This window comes from Mastacembelus armatus, chromosome 22 (genome assembly GCF_900324485.2).
Source record: "Mastacembelus armatus chromosome 22, fMasArm1.2, whole genome shotgun sequence".
NCBI classification, from domain to species: domain Eukaryota; kingdom Metazoa; phylum Chordata; class Actinopteri; order Synbranchiformes; family Mastacembelidae; genus Mastacembelus; species Mastacembelus armatus.
The window spans coordinates 11,077,799-11,088,919 of record NC_046654.1 but is presented as its reverse complement, the minus strand read 5'-3'; the positions used below and the strand labels follow the sequence as shown (position 1 = coordinate 11,088,919).

At 44.2% G+C, this 11,121-nt stretch overlaps 1 protein-coding gene across 2 annotated transcripts in view; it reads right to left on the bottom strand.

The window, feature by feature from the left end:
* Positions 1 to 11,121, bottom strand: part of tmem260 (transmembrane protein 260) — a 31,202-nt gene that overhangs the window by 2,537 nt on the left and 17,544 nt on the right. For both annotated transcript variants that reach the window (XM_026303169.2, XM_026303162.1), the window contains exons 6-16: positions 10,614 to 10,793; positions 10,483 to 10,523; positions 9,333 to 9,419; positions 8,107 to 8,215; positions 7,664 to 7,836; positions 6,456 to 6,627; positions 5,967 to 6,106; positions 5,173 to 5,349; positions 4,065 to 4,118; positions 3,713 to 3,797; positions 1,435 to 3,526 (exon numbers count right to left, since the gene is read on the bottom strand). In XM_026303169.2, coding sequence (XP_026158954.1) covers positions 3,266 to 3,526; positions 3,713 to 3,797; positions 4,065 to 4,118; positions 5,173 to 5,349; positions 5,967 to 6,106; positions 6,456 to 6,627; positions 7,664 to 7,836; positions 8,107 to 8,215; positions 9,333 to 9,419; positions 10,483 to 10,523; positions 10,614 to 10,793 — 1,479 coding nt within the window. In that variant the 3' untranslated portion in view covers positions 1,435 to 3,265. The remainder of the gene's footprint in view (positions 1 to 1,434; positions 3,527 to 3,712; positions 3,798 to 4,064; positions 4,119 to 5,172; positions 5,350 to 5,966; positions 6,107 to 6,455; positions 6,628 to 7,663; positions 7,837 to 8,106; positions 8,216 to 9,332; positions 9,420 to 10,482; positions 10,524 to 10,613; positions 10,794 to 11,121) is intronic.

The window sequence follows — 11,121 nt, the reverse complement described above, 5'->3', positions numbered from 1 at the left end:
GTCCACACAGGAGACCACAGTGATTTTATTTCTCATGCATCTGGTGGAAGCAGGTAAAGAGCCCTCTCTGTCTGAATGTTTTATTGCAGACCCCAAATGAGATGACCTCTCATCAATGTACAAACAATTACTTTCAATAAGCTCTATATTATCAGCAATGACCATGCTGGGTCCAGTGGCACTGCAATAGTCTGGGAGTGGCCCTACATAGTGTGAGCACCAAGACAAGGACACTTGCAAACAGTGAAAACACTGTCTATTTTGAAACAATAGACAAAGTAACACAAATACAAACACCTGTACAAATAAACTGAGGCTACCTGCAAACACACTGTACCTGCACTCAAGCCATACAAACAGTGGCTACCACACACTGAGAAGCACATACTTGGAGTGGCAGCAAACAAAAACTTGAGACAAGTCAATCATGGCTTGTCAACACAGACTGACACTAATGGGCCTAACTCAACCCAATACACATTGGTGAGTTTATAGGTAAATGTTTAATTAAGCCAAAATAACAACGGTTTCAAATTATTGCTGCATTGTGTTGAGAACTGACTTATAGCTAAGAGGTTACAGTCAAACAACTGGCAAGAGTTGGCATTTTAGATAAACCTGCAACTTTGTCTGCTAGAATAACAACAATCCGAAGCTAAAAATGTGTGTGGAGTTCAGTAGAAGGCATTGGCAGCCATCACGAAAAGGGGTGGCACCTCGTAAACATCCTTGAAACAGGTTTCTCATGCTTAGGAAAGGGATCTGCAGGCAAAGTTTTTCAGAGTGTAAGATTCTGCTAAATCTGTGGCCAGCTCAGTATATCATGCCTCTCACACCCTCTATTCTCTTCCCAAACACTAACCAACACACCCCAGCCCTCCGCCTCCCTCCACTTCAAGCTTCCATCCAGCCAGAGAGAGGAGAGGAGATAGGCCCAATTGCTAAAGCTGTCTTTTCAGCCACTGCTCCCGCTCGGTCTATCTGAGATACACAGCAAGCGGAGGTGTCGCTTTTCCGCTGGCATTTCGGACAGTATCTACTTATAGACGGGAGAGAAAGAGAAAAGAAAAACAGAAGGGGTATTATCAGGGAGGGATGAGAGCAGCAAAGGCATTTTGTCTTTTTATTCCCCTCCTAAGCCCTGGGCTTTGCTCCCAATCCGATTGGTCGATACGGCCAGGGATGTAAATGAAATGCAAAGAGGAATAAGGCTGGCTTCCCATCTCCAGTGTGTGCCCCCTAAGTCCCCCGCCCCTCTTTCTCTGTCTCACTCTGTCTTGCTCTCTCTGGGCTGTTTATGGTGTTGTGTTTCTGTCTCCCCATTCACAGACTTGCTGCTCTCCCTGTTTCCGTCTCACCCTCGTCCTCCTCCCCCACCCCACCCCCCTCTCTCCTCTCTCGCTGCATCCCTCCCCTCTCCCTGGCTGGGCTCACAGCTCTTATCTCCTCAGACGCCCCACATTCCAGTGTTGCCGTGGCTCCCTGCCTGCATCCCTGGTCACGGCAATTCCATGGGTTCCCACAATCCTCGGCAGCTTGCTGATTTAGGGTGGGCAACTGACTCTTAGAGACAGGGGAGAGGAGAGGAACAGAGGGGTTAGAGAAATACCGGGTGAGAGGAGATGAGAGGCAGTGAGGGTGGGTGACAAGACAAGGATGACAAAAGGAAGTACAGGAAGAAAGTAAAGTAAAAATAACAAAAGGGCAGGAGACGAGAGCTGAAAAATGACGTGAGGCGTAAACATAAAAATACAAATGAATTTGTAAGTGAAGAACAAACATGACTTAATTATTTAATTGTATGTAATATTAAAACAATAAATAGAATCAACATTTGTTACCTAAAAGACCTAATCACCTTTGGTAGAAAAAGGGACTGAAAATGCATTAAAATAAACAAAATCCTTATTACATTTTAATCTGTAGAAAGGAATGTGACCAATTTCTGTTTTTATGAGAAACTAAACCATCTGTGCTACGGCAGGTTGAATCTCATCATCCAGCTGACAGCCGCTAACCAGGCCTGCGAACAGAGAAGGCAGATTACATTCTGAGAAAACCACACAAGCACATACTGTCTTTCGCTTTCTAGTGGTATCTCAAACAGCAGGCTCCTTCAGTAGTGTTTTATACAGTGCATGCTGGTGCACCAGGCTCATTAACATCAGCACCAATATTCACAGAAACGGTGGGTAACTGCCGCATCAGATCCTGAGATCGCAGTCAAAGACGAGAGATCCTGGTCCATTTTTCCACCAATCACAGGCCTATTTTCCTGAGAGCAGGGAGTGGATGGCCTTACGTGTCCACATGTGTCCCTGGAGTTTGCATGACTTTGTGCTTCCATGATGATCAAAGCACTTGGCTTTTTCAGCGTGGCAATTTGTTTATTGACTATGTTTATATGCAGTTCCAACAGGGCTTGGGCGGAGATTTAAGCATGTCTACACATGTAGACATGCAAACACAAATCAACAAAAATGCATGCGCATACACAAACGCACCTAAAAGGGTCCCTGGCATTGTGACATTTCACATTTCATTTAAATCCACGAGGGATTACAGCCCTCCATTTTGGAAGGGAAAGAGGAAAAAAAAAAAAAAAACACTCATCAAATCCATTAGTTTTAAACATTTAAAGGACCATCTAAGATAGACTGATGGATGGATAGAGGGGTAGGTGGATAGTTTGTGTTGATGGTGTGTAGTAAGAATTGTGTTGCCCAGCACAAGTCTGTCCTAGATTAAACAGCCACTCTAATCCCCCATTTCTGCCCCCAAATTGGGTTTTCCTCAATCTTGGCCTTGACTTCCTAATGTGAGAAAAAGAGAAGTAGAACACTGGCTGAGGCAAAATAATCAGAATGCTAAAATCTGTGAGAGCAGAAAAGGGGAAAAAACAGTGAGATGTAATGATAAAGTAATCAAAGGGGTGAGTTTAACACGAGCACACACAGCTTGACTGTAGTCAGTCAAGGCTTCCTGAAGTCAAACTCAGTCTCTGGTCAACTGTAAACATTCTTGAAGATTGTAGTGTGCAGTCACTGTCACTGCATGTTTGACACAGTCCCAAAAGTTCAGTTCCAAATTCATAAATCCATAATGGATCATTAGCCCGCTGAGGTAAAACCTTATCTAAAGACCACTAGATCACCCTATTCTGCTAAAGCACCACTGTGTAACCAAGAAAGACACGCACTGCCTCTGACCTCATTGCCACTGCTTCATGGCACACTCAGCTCCATGTAGGTCTGTCTAGGTCTTGTCATGGGCTTTGTCTCCGGCCGTGGCGGAGTCTTTCTCTCTCTTTGAGCAGGTGAGTAATGGCTGAACGTATGGCGGGCGCCTGTGGATCTGTGGGCTCCTTCTCTAAATAGAGTCTAAAGTGCTGGACGCTGCAGGTCAGCAGGCTGTCTGGACTGTAGCCCTGGTGACCCGTGTGGAGCAGTCTCTCAGAGGCCAGAGCCAAGTTCTTATCCCAGTTTGGAGGGTAGTCTGAGTGGGCCTCCACAATCTCCTTATACAGCTGCCCAGCAAGCACACGCACATAAGGACAGAGACAGATAAAGACGCACACATATAAAAGCAATTAACCACAAATAACAAACATAAAGCTCATGAATATGTCATACTTTGCCTTGTATGGCAATTAAATCTGCACAATTACGGTAAATGACAGTATTACTGGATGTTTTGTTGAGGTCAGACTTACAGTGTAAGACAGCTCAAAGAGGCGAGTCTTCCCCTCTCCTTGCATCATTTCTGCCAGGTCAAACAGAAAGAAAGCCGTCTTCATCCTGAAACAAAGCACGCAGGCTCAGGGCTAAGTGCTGGATGGATGAGCCATGCAGATCCACACTCTCAGACGCACCACTCCAATGGAGTGATTTATGTAGATGCCGCCACCAAATAGAATGTACATGTAGATGCTCTACCACACAAGACTGGTTTATGGAGATGTTTCGGCAGGCTAGTATGCAACGTGACGCAGCTTTTTAATCAGCACGCTGAAGTATACAACCTCTCCGAAGAAGACAGTGCATCCTGTAAAAAGTTGACCGTACCTGGCTTGCCACATCTCCTCATTAGCGACACGCTCCCAGGACGCAGGATGGAAACTGTTCACACATGCAAAAAAAAAAAAAAAAAAAAAACATTCTTTATCTAAACTGCTGCAGGCGTTAGCTTGTGCACAGTTCCACTAACTGTAAATGATTATTTATGTGAATATATTGTTCCACTCAACTGTGCAGGTTTTGATACACTAAACATCAGTGTTTGCTGCATAAACATTAAATAACTGAGCAACAATACCAGCTAGCACATTAGACATGGCGTAAAAGCACATCTCCCTTTTTTTTTTACTTTGTTGACTGCAAACACTTGACCTCTTCTTCAAAAGAATATTTTAGCAGGGTTCCTGAGCTAATATTTGGCTTGTGGGCATCGACGGACACGCTTGTCGTGAGGGTGCGGGAAATAATGTCACAGTATTCAGCCGTGGATATCTGAGTGAATGAAGGGCTGCTGGCAACAGCAACAGAATATGGAGCTTTGACTAATTCCATTTTTGACACAGTTATTGACAAAACTCATTATTTTTCATCTTCAGTCTCATTTCAAATGGCTGAGGGCCTAATGTCTTGCTCTGGTTGAATTCACAAAGAGCCGGATCATAGCATGGAGAACAGAGGACAACCTCACTGAGTAAGCTCTGTGGAGTCTGCGAAAGGATGACTGAAGACCACAGAGAGACGAGGGGGCAAGTAGATCTGTACTGTAGCTAGTGTTAAAACACGTGGTTAACTATTGGTTGGAGGTTATTACATTTTGAGTGAATATTTCTAGTTTGTTGTAAAGATTGTTTCAATGTTCAATGTTTATTTTCGTGGCTATAGTAGAGGCCTCCCAAAGATTATATCCTGCTACTCTAATCCATTTAAACCTCGCTAACTCATCAGGGAGACAGTTGTTACAAACTTGTACTTCGGAGTCAAACATTGCTGAAACCCACAGAACTATATTTTATTGAAGATTCAATTGTTCACTAAAGTCTTAAACACGCCAGGCTGAACTTTGGAGAAATGTGTAAGAAATAATGCAGAGAACATCGAGAATTTAAAAAAAAAAAAAATCATTGCATGAATATTATGTATTATTCTGTATTTGTACCTGTTGTGTGGCTCACTCCAGTTGTACATGTTGCGTGTGCGGTGAGCCCACTCTTCAGGGTGAAACTGCCTCTGAACAGGCACTAAGTAATCGCACACACCCAGGGGCCAGCGAGTGAAACTACGCTCCCAGCTCGGGTCTCCGTTAGACAGCCCAATACAGGCAAACACATCCCTCCTTCAGAAAAAGCAGACACAAATAATCATAGAGACAACCAGTAAGACAAAGACACACACACACATCCTCAATTATTATTTGCATTTACTGTTGATGAGATCCACAGGAACACCATGTAGACAAATATACATCTCAACACCTTCTAGCTTCACTCCAACTTGTGCTGCTCACTGGCTTGAGCCCTAAGGTTTAATCCCACAGGGTCAGTGTCTCCCCATTCAGAGACACACACGTTGGCCTGGCAAACACTGCCCCCTGGTGGGCTTGGTATTAACAGGTCTCCTGCCAGTTTCTGGGTCTCAGTTACTCCTGGAGGAGTGAGCAGGGAGTAGCAATGAATCTGCCAGAGGCCTTTTAACCAAATCAAGTAGATTAGCTGACCTCTGTAGTTCATCAAACTCCTTTTATGGCCTCAGCAGTTCTATCTTATCTCCTCCCTGCACTCACTGCTCTGTTGACCATCCCACTGATCTCTGTTTCATTACATCACCCACTTCTTCATCTGCACAGCTGTTGGCCTTTCAATTCACTCTCTTGTTATTTAACATCCACTATTTATCCACTCAGATCATGCCTTTATTCCTTCTCTGTTCTCTCTTGTCTCTCCAGCATCTTACTGCGTGTTGTGGGACAGAAACTGCTCCAGACTGAAGGTGTCCTTCTCCTCAGGGTGAACCGGGTCCCACCAGCGACCAGGAAAGTGGACCCCAGGGTGGTGTTGTGCCAGCTTGGCCACATACCAAGTGTATGTCATCATCTAGAAAAAAGAAAGAGTGCCACTAAAAGAAATTCAGGATTTTGTGATAGATAACTTCTCTCAGCTTATATTGCAACAAGAATGAAGGACAGGGGAAATAAAAATTTCACTGCACACATTACTACACACAATGTAATAATGTCAGTTTAATTGTATGTTCTTCTAGGTGCCAACTAAGTATTTTTAGATGTGTGTGTAATGATACTTGACATAACTGTGGTAATTTTTACTTGAGTTGGTTCAGAAATGGTGGAGGTCTTAATAGGAATAAATCAGTTTTACTTGATTTGTGTTAAATATCAAATCATTAACTGTTCCAGGCTCAACACAGAGATATCACAACTCTGACCTCCTGATCTACCAGACGGACATCGGGCCGTACACCTTGGCAGTAGTATAAGTAGCGCAGGGAGTTTCCAGGCAGATCTCCTCTGGTTAGGATGATCGAGTCTGTTGGGACGGAGGCCAGAAGCTCCCTGCCGAACCTCTCCACCACAGTGTTACCGCTCTGATCACACTCCCTACAATCATCAGCACAAACACCATCTTGCTGTATAATATTGTCAACACAGTTGTGTTTACCTGCATTTAAAAAGCACTTGAGTGCATGCTTACCCCTGCTTAAAAGTGTGTGTGATGTGTACAGATGCATGTATCAGTGTTTGTAGGTGCGCTTTCAAGGTGCTCTGAGGGTAAGTTGTCAGTGCCCCCGCCCCTTCCCCTCTGCAGAGCGCTCTGGCTGCCTATCTAATCGTAAGGAGACAGGTATGATGGGTCTGACAGCACAGGCCATGCTCTCCCCTTGATCAAAGCTGCTCAGTGATGGCTGTCTGGCACTTCCCAGCACTACGCTGGTGTAATCTGCCTACTCGGACAGCTAACATCTCAGACTGAGCTCTCTGAGTGGAATCTATGTGCTAACCGTGCCTCTCTTTAGCCCCTACCATGAGGTGAGCAGAGAAAAACCTGACGTGGAGTTCAGACCTGTGCTATGAAGCGCAGAGGAGAAACAAATCGGGTTGACTCAGGAAAAACTTACGCATGAGCATTTTAGAAGGAACTAGAATGAGAGGGGAGTTTTTATTTAACTTCAACTTTAAAGAAGTACTTAAAAGTAACTTGAGATACATTTGGGTCCAGCACAGTTACTGCGAGAGGAAATGCAAAGTCAAAGTTATTGAATCCACCAATACAGCATGAGCCCACCAACTGTACAAAAACGGCTTTGAAGTCAGGAACAAACAAACAAACAAACAAAAAAAAAAAACTTGGAAAACTCGTGAAACTTGGAAAGCCTGGAATGATTAAATGTCTTTAATCCAGATTTGAAATAAAACACTGAGAATAAGGGCAAATCTGCTGAGATTGAAAACCTGTCCTGTTAGTGTTCCTTAATATATTAATATTCTTAATACCCTTAAAAGTTCCTCAGCATTGTATCATTTATACTTTCTTGTTAACAAAACAATAAAAAAAAAAAAACATACAATATTCTAATATTTATGGACTATTCTTGGAACGTCCCACACTGCTCCTGTAACTCAATGCATTGCTCACCTGTGATTAGTGTGCACCATATGTGCCAGCAGTGCTATAGTCAGGACCCAGCCTGCGGCCTTCCACAAACCCCCATGGCCCAGCCTCTTCTCCAGCTCAGTGTGAGTCCGGCTCAAGCCGAGGCCTGCCAGCACACACACTGCAGCATCACTCTGAAGCCAGAAACGCTCAACCTGTAGAAAGTGAGTATATGCCTTTACACACACAAACCAATGTTTCCTCTTTAAATCATGATTCTCTGTCTAATCCCAGGTTCACTCACTCATGGACCCACTCCAGGATTCAACGTATTGGTGTTAAAGCGCTCGCGCTTTAGGATATGTAGAAAATTGTGTTTCAATTGCAATGATAACACTATCTTTAAGCAAACCTTTAGACCACTGCACATAAGAGAATTAAAAAATGGTGTGTGAGTGGATGGTAGAATGAGTCTCACAGCTCACCACACCGAGCAGTAGGGGTCTGCTGATGTCCAGGTTGGCTCTCCAAGCAAAAAACAGTGAATAGACGACCAGCATGGCAGTCAACAGCCAGGACACTGAGCAACACGGCCTGGATAGAGGAAAGGCCACAAGACCCAGAGTTATCCAGTGTACAAAAACTATTCTCATGTTAAATTCATGAATATTTTGGTATACAATACCCTCCTTTCATTTCCATATATCTAGTTTCATGTATTATTGTTTGTTTACTCTGTAAAAATCCACTTGTTTTAAGTCCATAAAAATATTAATGCAAGGATGGAGATCACAAGTCTGAGAGCAAATGTATGTGCCAGCCTGCTAAGAGGTGCATGATTGATTTTCTAATGCAGACTGAGTCATAATGAGCCTGTGCCAACCACTGAATCACAAACTCATTACAGTACAGCTGTATAATGTACTTATACACTAAAAAGAAAACATGTTACCCTTGTAGCAATAACAAATCATCATCTGAAGCTGAAGAGCGGGCACGTCAAGCCAAAGATAAATGACTTTTGGTTTTCCTGCCAACAGATCGGTCTGATAGTTTACACCAGCTGGGCACTAACACATGCTGTCAGTTTTTCTGTTTTCATTTTTTTCCACCTTACACAAAATTGTTAAAAAGTAAATCCAGATTTATAAGTGCGTCTTCTTTTGCTTAAAAAGAGATTCAACTTTTTATATTTGTGCGTTTTCCTTTTTTGCATCCCGTGCAATGACCTTGCTCTTTTTCATCTTTGTGTGTGTGTGTGTGTGTATGCAGCCAGGTTTATCAAAGTGCACCCCAGGAGATGGGGAGGAAGGGGGTGGCCAGTGCCCATAGAGCCCCAGGGTTTCACTAGGCTTTATCAGCTCCACCCAACAGACCCCAGCAAAGGCACTGCTGTAATGAATTACTGGATCACGCAGCTACACTGCCACATGCAGATATGTACAAACAGTGAATTACTGGTACACACAAACATGCTTTTAAATTCGAAAATACACATCAACCCTTCTTGATTTGAATGTAGAGCGTCACGACAGCTTGACAGTTAGGTGCCTCTGTGTTTTTTGTATTCTTTTTTCCTAAGATCAGCATTTTGTCAGTGGTTTTGTTCCCTGTCTTTTACTCCAGGGGATTAGATTTTTGGTTGAAGTGGCTGCTGGGATGTGTGTGACAGAGTTTGGTGTGCTGCATGCCAGTATCTCGCTCATCCTACCTGTTCCATGAGGAAAGGAGCAGGCCTATTCCTGCCAGCAGCAGAACAGGAAGGGAAAGGTCCGTGAGGCAGTGGTCCATCTGGGCCCTTCACACAAAAACATTTATGACAGACACCAAAGACAAGCTCAGTTATCCCCCCTGCTAGTAAAATCAAGGACACCAATTATTAAACACCCTCTATCCCCTATCAAAACAAACTCCTTGGACTGTGTGCTTCTCCTTTCAGTCCGACTGACAGATACAAATGACAGTGTCATCCACCCCCCACTGCCCCATCCTCTCCTTACAGCGCCTGTCAGTCACAGAGCGCTTGCTCAGAGCAGAGAGATAGTTTCCTGCCTCTTCCTTAATACCCATCTCTATTTGACAGCTTATTGGGTCTCTATATCTTCCAATGTACACTATGTGTGAATGTGGTCACATGTGTGTTCGTGAGTGTGTGCGGTGTGTGTCAGCTTCTCCAGCGGGTTTACGTCTCCAGTACGACATGCCTGTCATGTTTGCCTCGCTACCCCATGTTGAAGGTGTGCTTGTCCATCAAGCAGCAGGGGTGATGGGAAGGGGTGGGTGCCTGGCAGAGGGGAGGCTGGTAGTGGGGGGTCTTAAGATACACATGCACCCCCATCCCATCAGTTGGAAAAAGATACCAGGAGTGGGATGACTGCAGTGATGGTAGCGGGGAGTAGGGGAAGGAATCGGGTGGGGGAGGTGGGGGGTGGTGTTGGAGTGGAAAAATACAATTTCTCCAGCTCTATTGCAGTGTCTGTCATCACAGCTTGTCACGCTTAAACACCAGAGCTGAGTGATCATTTCAAACTGCTGGAGAAACAGAACACAGTGATTTGGCCCTCTAAGCAGGTTCAGTTCTGCTTTGATGCGACAGAGTGGAATGGGAAGAACAAAAGCAGCTGGGGAGAGGAGGGAGAGAGAGAGTGGCTGCAGCAATGACTGGGCTCTCAGTATAAAGTGTGTCTATGGTTAAAGATGTGTAAAACACCAGAACCAGGGCAAAAATGTCCTCCATCTCTACAACCACGTATGTCCCCTGTGAGCCTCAGATCTCATCCACCCAGTTTTCTCTACTGTCTCTTTCCCTATTATCTCTTGCAATCTAGACGGATAGAATGTCCACTGTCACACCAACTTACTGTAGCATTGTGGTTAAGTTCACAGAGCTCTCAGTCTTTGCCTGCAAACACAAAATTATGCAAATTCAACACGTTTGCTTTTTCAACATATGCAGATTAGGTTTACAACTAGTGAGGTAAACAGCACATACTAGACTGAAGGTGCCATATTCAGCCCTCAGCAGGTGGGTCAGCAGGCCTGACAGGGTAGTCTGGTCCCCCCAGCTCCAGCGTGCTGTGTTGAGGTAGGAGGAGATGGGCAGGTAGATATATGGAAGAAAGCCAGCAAGGAAACACCCTCCCAGAGACATGAGGCCACGCAAAGACAGCTCCTGTCCAGATCACACAGGAAAATTAATGTTTCCCAAAACTTACTGCTATACAGAGTTACTTGATTTCTAAGTTTAAGTATGGGACATGCCTACATTGTGGATGTGATGATAACAAGACTGGGGAAACTAATGGAAACTCTAAACTCACCTGCCACTTTATTAGGTACACCTGTTCAACTGCTCATTAACACAAATACTGTATCTAATCAGCCAATCACAGGACAGCAACTTAATGCATTTAGGCATGTAAACATGGTCAAGATGATCTGCTGAAATTCAAACTGAGCATTAGAATAGGAAAGAAAGTTAATTTAAGTGGATTATCCAG